Source organism: Seriola aureovittata, chromosome 15 (assembly GCF_021018895.1).
Source record: "Seriola aureovittata isolate HTS-2021-v1 ecotype China chromosome 15, ASM2101889v1, whole genome shotgun sequence".
Classification (NCBI taxonomy): Eukaryota; Metazoa; Chordata; class Actinopteri; order Carangiformes; family Carangidae; genus Seriola; species Seriola aureovittata.
Window position 1 is genome coordinate 4,855,222 of NC_079378.1, and position 18,742 is coordinate 4,873,963.

At 32.1% G+C, this 18,742-nt stretch overlaps 1 protein-coding gene across 1 annotated transcript in view; it reads right to left on the reverse strand.

The window, feature by feature from the left end:
• Positions 1-18,742, reverse strand: part of castor2 (cytosolic arginine sensor for mTORC1 subunit 2) — a 30,681-nt gene that overhangs the window by 2,622 nt on the left and 9,317 nt on the right. Inside the window, exons 4-8 of the mRNA XM_056397013.1 lie at positions 17,422-17,554; positions 16,317-16,440; positions 2,666-2,776; positions 1,476-1,558; positions 313-407 (exon numbers count right to left, since the gene is read on the reverse strand). Of these exons, the coding sequence (XP_056252988.1) occupies positions 313-407; positions 1,476-1,558; positions 2,666-2,776; positions 16,317-16,440; positions 17,422-17,554 (546 nt within the window). The remainder of the gene's footprint in view (positions 1-312; positions 408-1,475; positions 1,559-2,665; positions 2,777-16,316; positions 16,441-17,421; positions 17,555-18,742) is intronic.

Below are 18,742 nucleotides of genomic sequence, written 5' to 3' on the forward strand. Positions count from 1 at the left end.
TTACTTTGCAATCTTTAATTGATTTGTTGATTTATATTTTTTATTGAATCATCATTCAAAATTGTCCGGGGCCCAAACAACGTCTTGTTTTGTCCAACCAGAGGCCCACAATTCAAAAATATTAAAATTACTATAAGACAAGAAAAAACAGCAAATTGTCCTTGTTGAAAACCTGGAATCATCAAACATTGGACGTTTCTGCTTGAAAAATGATTAATAATCACTTATCAAAATGAATTGCTGACTAATCGTTGCAGTTCTACGTCATATACACAGTGTTGAATCAAAATTATTGGGAGGGATTTTTCTTACCAGGGCGTGGTCAAACTTGAAGGTACTAATGTAGTAAGCTGGAATGTCAGCTGTTGCCAGGGGTTCTGATATCTGAGCCACGATGCCACACTCATCTGATGAGAAACAAAAGCAACACAGATTGTTGCTGTGATTCATTTGCTATTTCACTGGCTGATTAATGAGCGTTGAGGCCGCTCAGCAGTGGTTCATCAACACCACCTGTCAACCGAATTCTTTTCAATTGATTTTGAAACTTGATGTTATTTAAAACTGTTCATTGAAAGTCGGTATTGTTAAAATAATAATTACATACAATCCAGTGTTCCTGGGACTGTGGGAGTCCAGGGGTGGTTTGTTTTTTCCCTTGTTTTCCTGGGGTTTTGGTAAACTTTGCTTTTGTACAACTGCCACTTAGAGTGGCAGAAGCTGGATATTTCAGCATTTCTCCAGTAATTGTAGTCATTCATTTTGCCTGTGAATGAATAAAAGCTGACACCCTCTAAATGTGGCAAATTACTGGAGTTCCTGATTCAAAACTATTCAGTATTTAAGCCTAAAATAATTAGTAGGATATGAAAGTCAAACTGGACGACTGTGACTCCTGAAACTGACGTGACGCCATCACCCGATGGAGACTTATACCGGTTCTTAGGATTGACTAATAACACATCTAGTTTCCACTAATCTGTGCAAAAGAAAAAGGAAAAACAAGTATTGGTAACTAAAGTTGAAATTCTACACACCTTTATCGTATGCATTTACTATATTTACTGTATTAGCTGCCTCTTTGGAACACACAGGCTGGGAGTGCAAATCAACAGCAGCAGAACAGATTCATCACCAGATGTTTTCACAGTCACATCCACTCTGATCCTGACAGCTGAGAACAGTTGTTTAATTTGATGCTAACTGCTGCTGAGAGATGAGTTCGTCGTAGCCGATCTTGTATAAGTGGGTTGGAAACAGCGCATCAGACTCCACATGAAGACAGCATGCTCAGTTTGTGACAACGGGCTGCAGCATCTTTACTATCAATCGTATCAATAATGTGTGTATTTATTTTATTGATACTGTTGCATACACTGTTTGGAGATGGGTTAATCTCTGATACTGTATGTCATTGTAGTAGCTACATCTAACTAGCAAAAAAACGAACGAAACCAAAACAAATTGTTGCTCACCAAATCCTAAAGGTTGCCCCCCAATGCGAACCATCTTCCAAAGCTCACCCGAAGCACTGGTGAAAAGGACGTTGTTTGGAAACCTTGGAGAGAACAAAAGAATTGACAAATTAAAGTCAATACAAGAGTGTAAATATAATATGCAATACTTACATAATATTATAGTTTGGTTTATGATTTTTTTATTGTTGAGCTCCTAAGTACTGCTCTCACTGTGCTAGGCATTATTCCAGCTTATGTGTGTTCACGCATTATTCTAAGGTGGTTAACCCTGGTGCTCCTCCTGTTGTGATCACAGGACATGACAGCAGATCTGTATCCTGCAGCAGAGACGCAGTTTCATTTCAGCTGGAGTTTATTTCCTACAGTGAACTTTTAAATCAATAAATCATCTATTTTCAATAACATTTCAGGGAGATTGTCACCTTCAAATGTTTGCCAACGAGCGCCCGACTCTACTTTAAAAGCACCTCTTTGTTTTGCTGCAGTTAACAAATAGCAGACACCTGGCACAGCTGATAGAGACACTGTGTGGAAGTGCAGCACAAGAAGCCAACTATTAACCATTCAGCAATGGGAGCCAAACATATGAAGAGAAGCAGGTAAATTCTGTTGCCACTGTCCAACCAGCTGCACTGAATAAGAGAGCCATTGTAAAGTGGAGTAAAATGGGTGACCTATTCCTTTAAGGCAACACATTAGGTCTTACATAAACGAAGAGACGAGGCTGACCTACATGCTGCACGAAGAAAATATGAACTTTAAAAATAATAATGAAAGTTTGGTCCAATTATTATTTTACCTCCAAATGGCTTAAAGTCATTACTGACCCATATAAAAAATGACACCTCATTTATGAATGGACAGCGTATGATCAGATGTGCTAATAGAGGAGCAACCACATGGGATCAGCATGTGCTCAGGTTTCTTTAGAGCCTTTCTGCTTAATTAGTCTACTGTGAAAATGAGGAAGGGGTTGTTTTGTTTTTTTTTTTTGGGGGGGGGGGGGGGTAAATGAGTCAGACTGAAACCAACTGTGACTTAAGTACTTTGTTGTACCCAACTACTCTCTTATTGCCTAGAAACAAACAAATTGCTCCCTCAAACAACTATCATACAACAACACATTGAAGTATCAAGTTGTGGTTCTGTTGCTACTGTTGTATCACAGGTGTTTCCTTCTACTCTACCTTTGAGTTGTCTGTTCATCCATGACCAGAGAGATGTAGCCTTCGATCAGGGAGAAGGAGAAGAAGCGGATGTGATTGGAGTCTTCGCTGGATGCTCCGGGTTCTTTCGGCCTAGAAAAGGAAAGGACAAACCCACAGTGTGGTTGGACTTAGAAATCACATTTCCTGTATCCTGTGACCAGCCACACTTATAGTCAAGTAGAGTTAAGTTTCATATATTTTCATTTTTATCCTTGGAACCATTAAGAGGTGAGAGCTCATCATAGTATACTAAGGCATAAAAAGTCATAAAAACAACATAGTATACTAAGGCATAAAAACGACATAGTATACTAAGGCAAAAAAATGAAGAAAAACGACATAGTATACTAAGGCATAAAAAGTCATAAAAACGACATAGTATACTAAGGCAAAAAAATGAACAACGACATAGTATACTAAGGCATTAAAAATCATAAAAACGACATAGTATACTAAGGCATAAAAACGACATAGTATACTAAGGCAAAAAAATGAAGAAAAACGACATAGTATACTAAGGCATAAAATGTCATAAAAACGACATAGTATACTAAGGCATAAAAAGTCATAAAAACGACATAGTATACTAAGGCATAAAAAGTCATAAAAACGACATAGTATACTAAGGAATAAAAACGACATAGTATACTGAGGCAAAAAAATGAAGAAAAACAACATAGTATACTAAGGCAAAAAAATGTCATAAAAATGATTAGTATACTAAGGCATAGAAAGTCATAAAAACGACATAGTATACTGAGGCAAAAAAATGAAGAAAAACGACATAGTATACTAAGGCATTAAAAATCATAAAAACGACATAGTATACTAAGGCAAAAAAATTTAGAAAAACGTCATAGTATACTAAGGCAAAAAAATCATAAAAACGACATAGTATACTAAGGCATAAAAAGTAATAAAAACGACATAGTATACTGTGGCAAAAAAACGACATGGTATACTAAGGCAAAAAAATGAAGAAAAACGACATAGTATACTAAGGCATTAAAAATCATAAAAACGACATAGTATACTAAGGCAAAAAAATTTAGAAAAACGTCATAGTATACTAAGGCATAAAAAGTCATAAAAACGACATAGTATACTAAGGCATAAAAAGTAATAAAAACGACATAGTATACTGTGGCAAAAAAACGACATGGTATACTAAGGCAAAAAAATGAAGAAAAACGACATAGTATACTAAGGCATAAAAAGTCATAAAAACGACATAGTATAGTAAGGCAAAATAATAAAAAAAAACGACATAGTATACTAAGGCATAAAAAGTCATAAAAACGACATAGTATACTAAGGCATAAAAACGACATAGTATACTAAGGCAAAAAAATGAAGAAAAACGACATAGTATACTAAGGCATAAAAAGTCATAAAAACGACATAGTATACTGAGGCAAAAAAACGACATAGTATACTAAGGCAAAAAAATGAAGAAAAACGACATAGTATACTAAGGCATAAAAACGACATAGTATACTAAGGCATAAAAAGTCATAAAAACGACATAGTATACTGAGGCAAAAAAATGAAGAAAAACGACATAGTATACTAAGGCAAAAAAATGAAGAAAAACGACATAGTATACTAAGGCATAAAAACGACATAGTATACTAAGGCATAAAAAGTCATAAAAACGACATAGTATACTGAGGCAAAAAAATGACATAGTATACTAGGGCAAAAAAATGAAGAAAAACGACATAGTATACTAAGGCATAAAAAGTCATAAAAACGACATAGTATACTGAGGCAAAAAAATGAAGAAAAACGACATAGTATACTAAGGCATTAAAAATCATAAAAACGACATAGTATACTAAGGCAAAAAAATTTAGAAAAACGTCATAGTATACTAAGGCAAAAAAATCATAAAAACGACATAGTATACTAAGGCAAAAAAATTTAGAAAAACGTCATAGTATACTAAGGCAAAAAAATCATAAAAACGACATAGTATACTAAGGCAAAAAAATTTAGAAAAACGTCATAGTATACTAAGGCAAAAAAATCATAAAAACGACATAGTATACTAAGGCATAAAAAGTCATAAAAACGACATAGTATACTGAGGCAAAAAAACGACATGGTATACTAAGGCAAAAAAATGAAGAAAAACGACATAGTATACTAAGGCATAAAAAGTCATAAAAACGACATAGTATAGTAAGGCAAAATAATAAAAAAAAACGACATAGTATACTAAGGCATAAAAAGTCATAAAAACGACATAGTATACTAAGGCATAAAAACGACATAGTATACTAAGGCAAAAAAATGAAGAAAAACGACATAGTATACTAAGGCATAAAAAGTCATAAAAACGACATAGTATACTGAGGCAAAAAAACGACATAGTATACTAAGGCAAAAAAATGAAGAAAAACGACATAGTATACTAAGGCAAAAAAATGAAGAAAAACGACATAGTATACTAAGGCATAAAAAGTCATAAAAACGACATAGTATACTGAGGCAAAAAAATGAAGAAAACGACATAGTATACTAAGGCAAAAAAATGAAGAAAAACGACATAGTATACTAAGGCATAAAAACGACACAGTATACTAAGGCATAAAAAGTCATAAAAACGACATAGTATACTGAGGCAAAAAAATGACATAGTATACTAAGGCAAAAAAATGAAGAAAAACGACATAGTATACTAAGGCATAAAAAGTCATAAAAACGACATAGTATACTGAGGCAAAAAAAGTCATAAAAACGACATAGTATACTAAGGCATAAAAAGTCATAAAAACGACATGGTATACTAAGGCAAAAAAAATGAAGAAAAACGACATAGTATACTAAGGCATAAAAAGTCATAAAAACGACATAGTATACTAAGGCATAAAAACGACATAGTATACTAAGGCAAAAAAAGTCATAAAAACACCATAGTATACTAAGGCATAAAAACGACATAGTATACTAAGGCAAAAAAATGAAGAAAAACAACATAGTATACTAAGGCATAAAAAGTCATAAAAACACCATAGTATACTAAGGCATAAAAACGACATAGTATACTAAGGCAAAAAAATGAAGAAAAACGACAGTATACTAAGGCATAAAAAGTCATAAAAACGACATAGTATAGTAAGGCAAAAAAATGAAGAAAAACGACATAGTATACTAAGGCATAAAAACGACATAGTATACTAAGGCAAAAAAATGAAGAAAAACGACATAGTATACTAAGGCATAAAAAGTCATAAAAACAACATAGTATACTGAGGCAAAAAAATGACATAGTATACTAAGGCAAAAAAATGAAGAAAAACGACATAGTATACTAAGGCATAAAAACGACATAGTATACTGAGGCAAAAAAATGACATCGTATACTAAGGCAAAAAAATGAAGAAAAACGACATAGTATACTAAGGCAAAAAAATGAAGAAAAACGACATAGTATACTAAGGCATAAAAACGACATAGTATACTAAGGCATAAAAAGTCATAAAAACGACATAGTATACTAAGGCAAAAAAATGAAGAAAAACGACATAGTATACTAAGGCATAAAAAGTCATAAAAACGACATAGTATACTAAGGCATAAAAACGACATAGTATATTAAGGCAAAAAAAGTCATAAAAACACCATAGTATACTAAGGCATAAAAACGACATAGTATACTAAGGCAAAAAAATGAAGAAAAACGACAGTATACTAAGGCATAAAAAGTCATAAAAACGACATAGTATAGTAAGGCAAAAAAATGAAGAAAAACGACATAGTATACTAAGGCATAAAAACGACATAGTATACTAAGGCAAAAAAATGAAGAAAAACGACATAGTATACTAAGGCATAAAAAGTCATAAAAACGACATAGTATACTAAGGCATAAAAAGTCATAAAAAAGTCATAGTATACTAAGGCATAAAAAGTCATAAAAACGTCATAGTATACTAAGGCATAAAAAAGGACAAAAACGTCATAGTATATTCAGGCATAAAAAGTCATAAAACGGCATAGTATAGTGAGGCAAAAAAATGAAGAAAAACGACATAGTATACTAAGGCATAAAAACAACATAGTATACTGAGGCAAAAAAATGACATAGTATACTAAGGCAAAAAAATGAAGAAAAACGACATAGTATACTAAGGCATAAAAACGACATAGTATACTAAGGCATAAAAAGTCATAAAAACGACATAGTATACTGAGGCAAAAAAATGACATCGTATACTAAGGCAAAAAAATGAAGAAAAACGACATAGTATACTAAGGCAAAAAAATGAAGAAAAACGACATAGTATACTAAGGCATAAAAACGACATAGTATACTAAGGCATAAAAAGTCATAAAAACGACATAGTATACTGAGGCAAAAAAATGACATCGTATACTAAGGCAAAAAAATGAAGAAAAACGACATAGTATACTAAGGCATAAAAAGTCATAAAAACGACATAGTATACTAAGGCATAAAAACGACATAGTATACTAAGGCAAAAAAAGTCATAAAAACACCATAGTATACTAAGGCATAAAAACGACATAGTATACTAAGGCAAAAAAATGAAGAAAAACGACATAGTATACTAAGGCATAAAAAGTCATAAAAACGACATAGTATAGTAAGGCAAAAAAATGAAGAAAAACGACATAGTATACTAGGCATAAAAACGACATAGTATACTAAGGCAAAAAAATGAAGAAAAACGACATAGTATACTAAGGCATAAAAAGTCATAAAAACGACATAGTATACTAAGGCATAAAAAGTCATAAAAAAGTCATAGTATACTAAGGCATAAAAAGTCATAAAAACGTCATAGTATACTAAGGCATAAAAAAGGACAAAAACGTCATAGTATATTCAGGCATAAAAAGTCATAAAACGGCATAGTATAGTGAGGCAAAAAAATGAAGAAAAACGACATAGTATACTAAGGCATAAAAACGACATAGTATATTAAGGCATAAAAATGAAGAAAAACGACATAGTATACTAAGGCATAAAAAGTCATAAAAACGACATAGTATACTAAGGCATAAAAAGTCATAAAAAAGTCATAGTATACTAAGGCATAAAAAGGCATAAAAACGACATAGTATACTAAGGCATAAAAAAGGACAAAAACGTCATAGTATATTAAGGCATAAAAAGTCATAAAACGGCATAGTATAGTGAGGCACAAAACCGTCATAGTATAGTAAGGCATAAAAAGAAATAAAAATGACATAGTATAGTAAGTTATAAAAAAGTCACAGTAAACTCAGGCATAAACTTCATTGAAATGTCATAGTATAGTAAGCGTTACATGCTGTTGTGTTATGAGGTTTTGTGTGTGTGTGCTCGTCTGCCCTCTGCCCTCCCCTGTTCTCCAACAAGTGACTAGACACGGCTGATCCCTGTTCCCAACCAAGAGCTGGAGCTCCAAAGGTGGAGTGAGGAGGCCTGAGCATGGCCAGGAAGTGCCAATCAGTTGCTGATGAGATGTGTGTTGTCTTATGATAGCTTGATGCAGTTATAATGTTTATCTGATAGTGATAGTAATCATATTTGGTGATTATTGTTAGTTTGGTTTATCTTAGTTTAGTGCTTAAGTAGTGGTGAAAGTTACCCAGTGAGTATTCCACTGTCAGTTTCCTGTTGTAGTTGTTTTCATTGTGAATAAAATTCTTTATTATTGGCTGAGTCTGTTTTCCTGTTTCTTTTCAGTTTGGCCCGGTTTACTATTTCATTTATTGGTACCTCCCACAACCCAAGGATTATCATGGGGAACGTAACAGTAAGGCATAAAAATGTGATAGTATACTAAGGCATTAAAAGTCATAAAACGACATATAGTATAGTGGTCATAGTATAGTGAGGCATGAAAACGTCATAGTATAGTAAGGCATGAAAAGTCAGAAAATGACATAGTATACTAAGGCATTAAGAAGTCATAAAAACGACATAGTATACTAAGTAATAAAAAGTCAAAAAAATGTCATAGTATAGTAAGGCATAAAAAGTCATAAAAACGACATAGTATAGTAAGTTATAAAAATGACAGTATACTAAGGCGTAAAAAGTCATAAAAATGTCATTGTATAGTAAGGCATAAAAAGGCATAAAAATGACATGGTATACTAAGGCATAAAAAAGGACAAAAACGTCATAGTATATTCAGGCATAAAAAGTCATAAAACGGCATAGTATAGTGAGGCACAAAACCGTCATAGTATAGTAAGGCATAAAAAGCAATAAAAATGACATAGTATAGTAAGTAATAAAAACGTCACAGTAAACTCAGGCATAAAACTTCATTGAAATGTCATAGTACAGTAAGAGTTACATACTGTTGTGTTATGAGGTTTTGTGTGTGTGTGTGCTTGTCTGCCCTCTGCCCTCCCCTGTTCTGCAACAAGTGACTAGACACGGCTGATCCCTGTTCCCAACCAAGAGCTGGAGCTCCAAAGGTGGAGTGAGGAGGCCTGAGCAGGGCCAGGAAGTGCCAATCAGTTGCTGATGAGATGTGTGTTGTCTTATGATAGCTGGATGCAGTTTGAATGTTTATCTGATAGTGATAGTAATCATATTTGGTGATTATTGTTGGTTTGGTTTGTTTTAGTTTAGTGCTTAAGTAGTGGTGAAAGTTACCCAGTGAGTATTCCACTGTCAGTTTCCTGTTGTAGTTGTTTTCATTGTGAATAAAATTCTTTATTATTGGCTGAGTCTGTTTTCCTGTTTCTTTTCGGTTTGGCCCGGTTTACTATTTCATTTATTGGTACCTCCCTAAACCCAAGGATTATCATGGGGAACGTAACAGTAAGGCATAAAAATGTGATAGTATACTAAGGCATAAATAGTCATAAAAATTACAAAGTATACTAAGGCATTAAAAGTCATAAAACGACATATAGTATAGTGGTCACAGTATAGTGAGGCATAAAAACAACATAGTATATAGTAAGGCCCAAAAATGTCATGAAAACGTCATAGTATACTAAGGCATAAAAAGTCATAAAAACGACATAGTATACTAAGGCAAAAAAAAAGAAAAACGACATAGTATTCTAAGGCATGAAAAATGATAAAAAACGACACAGTATAGTAAGGCATAAAAAGTCATAAAAACGACATAGTATACTAAGGCAAAAAAAAAGAAAAACGACATAGTATTCTAAGGCATGAAAAATGATAAAAAACGACACAGTATAGTAAGGCATAAAAAGTCATAAAAACGACATAGTATACTAAGGCAAAAAAATGAAGAAAAACTACATAGTATACTAAGGCATAAAAAGTCATAAAAACGTCATAGTATACTAAGGCATAAAAAGTCATAAAAACGACATAGTATACTAAGGCATAAAATGTCATAAAAACGACGTAGTATACTAAGGCATAAAAAGTTATAAAAACGTCATAGTATACTAAGGCATAAAAAGTCATAAAAACGACATAGTATACTTACGCATAAAAAGTCATAAAAACGACATAGTATACTAAGGCATAAAATTAAGAAAAACGACATAGTATACTAAGGCATAAAAACGACATAGTATACTAAGGCAAAAAAATGAAGAAAAACGACATAGTATACTAAGGCATAAAAAGTCATAAAAACGTCATAGTATACTAAGGCATAAAAAGTCATAAAAAAGTCATAGTATACTAAGGCATAAAAAGTCATAAAAACGTCATAGTATACTAAGGCATAAAAAGTCATAAAAACGACATAGTATACTAAGGCAAAAAAAAAGAAAAACGACATAGTATTCTAAGGCATGAAAAATGATAAAAAACGACACAGTATAGTAAGGCATAAAAAGTCATAAAAACGACATAGTATACTAAGGTAAAAAAATGAAGAAAAACTACATAGTATACCAAGGCATAAAAAGTCATAAAAACGTCATAGTATACTAAGGCATAAAAAGTCATAAAAACGACATAGTATACTAAGGCATAAAATGTCATAAAAACGACGTAGTATACTAAGGCATAAAAAGTTATAAAAACGTCATAGTATACTAAGGCATAAAAAGTCATAAAAACGACATAGTATACTTACGCATAAAAGTCATAAAAACGACATAGTATACTAAGGCATAAAATGAAGAAAAACGACATAGTATACTAAAGCATAAAAACGACATAGTATACTAAGGCATAAAAACGACATAGTATACTAAGGCAAAAAAATGAAGAAAAACGACATAGTATACTAAGGCAAAAAAATGAAGAAAAACGACATAGTATACTAAGGCATAAAAAGTCATAAAAACGTCATAGTATACTAAGGCATAAAAAGTCATAAAAAAGTCATAGTATACTAAGGCATAAAAAGTCATAAAAACGTCATAGTATACTAAGGCATAAAAAGTCATAAAAACGACATAGTATACTAAGGCAAAAAAATGAAGAAAAACGACATAGTATACTAAAGCATAAAAACGACATAGTATACTAAGGCATAAAAACGACATAGTATACTAAGGCAAAAAAATGAAGAAAAACGACATAGTATACTAAGGCATAAAATGTCATAAAAACGACATAGTATACTAAGGCATAAAAACGACATAGTATACTAAGGCAAAAAAATGAAGAAAAACGACATAGTATACTAAGGCATAAAAAGTCATAAAAACGTCATAGTATACTAAGGCATAAAAAGTCATAAAAACGACATAGTATACTAAGGCAAAAAAATTAAGAAAAACGACATAGTATACTAAAGCATAAAAACGACATAGTATACTAAGGCAAGAAAATGAAGAAAAACGACATAGTATACTAAGGCATAAAATGTCATAAAAACGACATAGTATACTAAGGCATAAAAACGACATAGTATACTAAGGCAAAAAAATGAAGAAAAACGACATAGTATACTAAGGCATAAAATGTCATAAAAACGACATAGTATACTGAGGCAAAAAAATGAAGAAAAACGACATAGTATACTAAGGCATGAAAAATGATAAACGACACAGTATAGTAATGCATAAAAAGTCATAAAAACGACATAGTATAGTAAGGCATAAAATGTCATAAAAACGACATAGTATACTAAGGCATAAAAACGACATATTATACTAAGGCAAAAAAATGAAGAAAAACGACATATAGTATAGTAAGGCATAAAATGAAGAAAAACGACATAGTATACTAAGGCATAAAATGTCATAAAAACGACATAGTATACTAAGGCAAAAAAATGAAGAAAAACGACATAGTATACTAAGGCATAAACAGTCATAAAAACGACATAGTATACTAAGGCAAAAAAATGAAGAAAAACGACATAGTATACTAAGGCAAAAAAATGAAGAATAACGACATAGTATACTAAGGCATAAAATGTCATAAAAACGACATAGTATACTAAGGCATAAAATGTCATAAAAACGACATAGTATACTAAGGCATAAAAGGTCATAAAAACGACATAGTATACTAAGGCATAAAAAGTCATAAAAACGACATAGTATACTAAGGCAAAAAAATGAAGAAAAACGACATAGTATACTAACGCATAAAAAGTCATAAAAACGACATAGTATACTAAGGCATAAAAACGTCATAGTATACTAAGGCAAAAAAATGAAGAAAAACAACATAGTATACTAAGGCATAAAATGTCATAAAAACGACATAGTATACTAAGGCATAAAAAGTCATAAAAACGACATAGTATACTAAGGCAAAAAAATGAAGAAAAACGACATAGTATACTAAGGCATAAAAAGTCATAAAAACGTCATAGTATACTAAGGCATAAAAAGTCATAAAAACGACATAGTATACTAAGGCATAAAAAGTCATAAAAACGACATAGTATACTAAGGCATAAAATGTCATAAAAACGACGTAGTATACTAAGGCATAAAAAGTCATAAAAACGTCATAGTATACTAAGGCATAAAAAGTCATAAAAACGTCATAGTATACTAAGGCATAAAAAGTCATAAAAACGACATAGTATACTAAGGCAAAAAAAATAAGAAAAACGACATAGTATACTAAAGCATAAAAACGACATAGTATACTAAGGCATAAAAACGACATAGTATACTAAGGCAAAAAAATTTTGAAAAACGACATAGTATAGGAAGGCAAAAAAATGAAGAAAAACGACATAGTATACTAAGGCATGAAAAATGATAAAAAACGACACAGTATAGTAATGCATAAAAAGTCATAAAAACGACATAGTATAGTAAGGCATAAAATGTCATAAAAACGACATAGTATACTAAGGCATAAAAAGTCATAAAAACGTCATAGTATACTAAGGCATAAAAAGTCATAAAAACGACATAGTATACTAAGGCATAAAAACGACATATACTAAGGCAAAAAAATGAAGAAAAACGACATAGTATAGTAAGGCATAAAATGAAGAAAAACGACATAGTATACTAAGGCATAAAATGTCATAAAAACGACATAGTATACTAAGGCATAAAAAGTCATAAAAACGACATAGTATACTAAGGCATAAAAACGACATAGTATACTAAGGCAAAAAAATGAAGAAAAACGACATAGTATACCAAGGCATAAAAAGTCATAAAAACGACATAGTATACTAAGGCATAAAAACGACATAGTATACTAAGGCATAAAAACGACATAGTATACTAAGGCAAAAAAATGAAGAAAAACGACATAGTATACTAAGGCATAAAAAGTCATAAAAACGACATAGTATACTAAGGCATAAAAACGACATAGTATACTAAGGCATAAAAAGTCATAAAAACGACATAGTATACTAAGGCATAAAATGTCATAAAAACGACGTAGTATACTAAGGCAAAAAAATGAAGAAAAACGACATAGTATACTAAGGCATAAAAAGTCATAAAAACGACATAGTATACTAAGGCATAAAAAGTCATAAAAACGACATAGTATACTAAGGCAAAAAAATGAAGAAAAACGACATAGTATACTAAGGCATAAAAAGTCATAAAAACGTCATAGTATACTAAGGCAAAAAAATGAAGAAAAACGACATAGTATACTAAGGCATAAAAAGTCATAAAAACGACATAGTATACTAAGGCATAAAAAGTCATAAAAACGTCATAGTATACTAAGGCATAAAAAGTCATAAAAACGACATAGTATACTAAGGCAAAAAAATGAAGAAAAACGACATAGTATACTAAGGCATAAAAAGTCATAAAAACGTCATAGTATACTAAGGCATAAAAAGTCATAAAAACGACATAGTATACTAAGGCAAAAAAATTAAGAAAAACGACATAGTATACTAAAGCATAAAAACGACATAGTATACTAAGGCATAAAAAGTCATAAAAACGTCATAGTATACTAAGGCATAAAAAGTCATAAAAACGACATAGTATACTAAGACAAAAAAATGAAGAAAAACGACATAGTGTACTAAGGCATAAAATGTCATAAAAACGACATAGTATACTAAGGCATAAAATGTCATAAAAACGACATAGTATACTAAGGCAAAAAAATGAAGAAAAACGACATAGTATACTAAGGCATGAAAAATGATAAAAAACGACACAGTATAGTAATGCATAAAAAGTCATAAAAACGACATAGTATAGTAAGGCATAAAATGTCATAAAAACGACATAGTATACTAAGGCATAAAAACGACATATTATACTAAGGCAAAAAAATGAAGAAAAACGACATAGTATACTAAGGCATAAAATGAAGAAAAACGACATAGTATACTAAGGCATAAAAAGTCATAAAAACGACATAGTATACTAAGGCAAAAAAATGAAGAAAAACGACATAGTATACCAAGGCATAAAAAGTCATAAAAACGACATAGTATACTAAGGCAAAAAAATGAAGAAAAACGACATCGTATACTAAGGCAAAAAAATGAAGAAAAACGACATAGTATACTAAGGCATAAAATGTCATAAAAACGACATAGTATACCAAGGCATAAAAATGAAGAAAAACGACATAGTATACTAAGGCAAAAAAATGAAGAAAAACGACATCGTATACTAAGGCAAAAAAATGAAGAAAAACGACATAGTATACTAAGGCATAAAAAGTTATAAAAACGTCATAGTATAATAAGGCATAAAAAGTCATAAAACGACATAGTATACTAAGGCAAAAAAATAAAGAAAAACGACATAGTATACTAAGGCAAAAAAATGAAGAAAAACGACATAGTATACTAAGGCATAAAAAGTTATAAAAACGTCATAGTATAATAAGGCATAAAAAGTCATAAAACGACATAGTATACTAAGGCAAAAAAATAAAGAAAAACGACATAGTATACTAAGGCAAAAAAATGAAGAAAAACGACATAGTATACTAAGGCATAAAAAGTTATAAAAACGACATAGTATACTAAGGCATAAAAACGACATAGTATACTAAGGCAAAAAAATGAAGAAAAACGACATCGTATACTAAGGCAAAAAAATGAAGAAAAACGACATAGTATACTAAGGCATAAAAAGTCATAAAAACGACATAGTATACTAAGGGAAAAAAATGAAGAAAAATGACACAGTATTCTAAGGCATGAAAAATGATAAAAAAAAGTCATAGTATAGTAAGGCATAAAAAGTCATAAAAAAATGTCATAGCAAAGTAAGGTATAAAAAAATTATAAAAACGATATAGTAAACTCAGGCATAAAAAGTAAAAAAAATTATAGTATATTAAGGCATAAAAAGTCATAAAAACAACTTTGTATTCTATGACATAAAAAGTCATAAAAACGACATAGTATACTAAGGCATAAAAAGGCATAAAAATGACGTTGTATACCAAGGAATAAAAACTAGATAGTACGGTAAGGCATAAAAACTCATAGAAATGACATTGTAAGGCGTAAAAAGTCATAAAAACAACATAATATAGTAAGGCATAAAACCGTCATAGTAAAGTAAGGCATAAAAACTCATAAAAATGTCAGTATAGTGGGGTATAAAACCATCATAGTTTAGTAAGGCCTAAAAAGTCATAAAAACATCATTGTATGGTAAGTCAAAAAGTCATAAAAATTTCATAGTATACTACGGCATAAAAAGTCATAAGGTATGAAAAGTAATTTAAAACGAGATAGTATAGTAAGGTATAAAAAGTCATAAAAAGGTCATAGTATAGTAAAAACATGGAAAGTCCACACACAACATGCAAACTCTACAGAGAAAGGCTCCTGGTCCGGGGGTTCGAACCCAGAACCTTCTCACTGTGAGACAACAGTTCTAACCATTGCACCACCATGGTTCCCAATAAAAAAATGCCATATCGTAGTAAGGCATAAAAAGTCATGAAAACATCATAGCATAGTAAGACATCAGAGTCGCCAATTAACCTAATTGTTTAGACTACGTTGGACTCGTATAGTAAGGCTGCCATGAGTCGTGCACTGAGGCAGCAGAAGATACAGATTTCTAAAAACAAGAAAAACATAAGAGGAACACATGAATAAATATCTTGTTATTGTTCCGCTGTGCTTCATCTTCTCTCAGTTCAAACAGCTTCTTGTAGGTAAGTGATTCATGCATCTTAAAAAGATGTTGTCCATGAGTCAGTTTCATACAGTAAATCCTATAATATTCAGCTCAGAGTTGTGTGTAACCACATTTGTATTTTAAAACAATAAAAGCTGATTCTCACCCTCCAGAATAAAACATGACGTCCATGAGCAGGGTGGCTACAGAGGGCAGTGTGTCTGGGTCCAGGCTGGTCACACAGAACATGTTGCTGGGACTAGATAAAGGGTGAATGATGGGACGGGGCACTGAAAAACACAAATGATGAAACACATGAGGTTGCAATATAACTAAGGAGCATCTCCATGAAAAGGTCTACATGGTGATAATGAGCGTTTAGGCTCATCACATTTTTTGAAAGCTGCTATGTCAAAGGTCAAGAATGAACTCTGGAGTTAAACTTCAAAGCCAACATGTACAAGAAGTCCTGAAAGTGCTCAGAAAATGGAAAGTTTGAAAATATTCAAGGTTTAGAAGAAGCTGGTGAGAGATCCTGGTGCTAAAATTGTTAGATTGTAAGATAAGATAAGATAAGATAAGATAAGATAAGATAAGATAAGACCTTTATTTATCCCTGTGGAGGAAATTCAAATTGACACAGCAGCTCAAAAGAGGAGGAGGACAAATATAATAAAGAAATAAAATAAGAACAGATAACAGAATCTATAATAAATAGATGATGGATAATAAATTAGAAATACTGCCTTACTATGTGTAAATATAAAAATAAATATAAAGTTTAACCCACTATGATATGTGTCCACTTGATCTGTGCCTGAATAAATTTACTATTTGCTTTTGATTCCGGTGAAGACTGTGCAACAGACAACTTGGATTTGATTCACAGCCTCTGCATCAGTGCACTGCAGACTGAACACACAAGTCTGAATACATCCAGCAAATACTTTGCTATGTGAGATGCAATATGCTACAAGAAAATTTAAAAGGCAGTCCACATTCAGTCATAACAGGGACTGTAATGCAAGGTGATTGCACACTGCAGGACTTGATCAATTTGAACCATCCTAATATAAGTGATGGTGATGCTGAACAAATTATGCGAAGGAAAAATACTCTGCTGTTTCAGTGTGCGTCTTTATGTGACACAGTATGGAGATATTTAATCTGTTAGTTTTGAAGAGATTTGCATGTCGTCTATTTTTCATAAATCTTGCCTCTATACAAAAAAAAACAAACAAAAAAACACAGATATAAATCTTTACACATACCAAGTTTTGGCTTTACAAATCCATTGGTGACTCCCAGATTGTGCGCAGCTACAGTCTCCCCGTTGACCACCCGAAGCAAAGTGAACTCGGAAGACAGCGTGTGCATGACCATCGGCAGGTCTCGCTCTCGAACCTGCCGACAAAGCGACAAGAAAACAAAAACAGACATTTCTCAAAATGGCTTTCGATAATCTCCAAAAAAACAAACTTATACTGTTCATATTCTGCATTTAGAAGAGGAGACGGACGCACAGAGCATTGCAGCAGCAACACGTCAAGTTTGAGGAAAAGGGATTGTTTACTCTCAACACAGCTTGTAGCCGCGCTGTGAGTTTTATATAGGTGGAAGGAATAATCAGTGTGTCTGTGCCTCTGTTGCTTCTCCTCATGTTCAGGCTGGTTTGAGGTCAGAGACTATTTACTGCGGCTAGCAGATAATCAACAGCTGAGCCTTCAGGGTCAGGTCTCTCTTTACCACCACAGCACAGTACAACAGGGCCGGGCGACACGGCGAGGTGAGTTTATTTCTGTGGAACCTGTCGAACACAGAGGTCATTCAAAATGGCAAAGAAATGCATTATATCCATTAAAGAAACATTTAAAAACACAACAAAGAGGAAAATGAAATCTTTACAAGCAGAAACAAATGAATAAAATAAAATAAAATACAAACAAACCAAGAAAGACAAAAACATTCATTTCAGTGCTGAGAAATGAATCCGTCAAAGTGACAGGAAAAACAGGAGAGTTTTTATTTAGATTTGTAGCTAAGGTTAAGGAGCATTTAGGATTATTTTTCTGGTTAAATAAAGTATGAATAAATAAATAAACCAAAATAATCATAGCTTTTAATGTGTCTTGCGTACAAGAGGAAACTGAAGATCAAAAGGTCAAAGATATTTAGATTCATCCTCAGGGGTTCATATATTTAAATTCATGGAAATTCATTTTGGAGATTTCTTGTCTTGAAGCAGAGCAGTGACAGCAGCGCTGGAGAAATATTCACACCTCTCTGCCACTGGGGGAAAAACCATCAGTAAAAAGGGAACCCCCCCATAAAGGGTGCATTGCTCATGGTGGATTTTTCTTTTAGATAAAGTGAAAAGGGCAACTTCAAAATATCTAAGCAAAAACATGTGAATGTGACACAGTGTCTCATCTACTGCTGATTTACTTTCTCTCTTTCTTACAACCTTTCTGTCTAATCTTCATCAGGTGTCAACAGTCAACGGTTTGAGAGTTTCACTTTTATTCAAAGGGCTTAAAACATCTAATAAATTATGTCATTATTATCTTACTATAATAAAGAAAATAGCTTAAT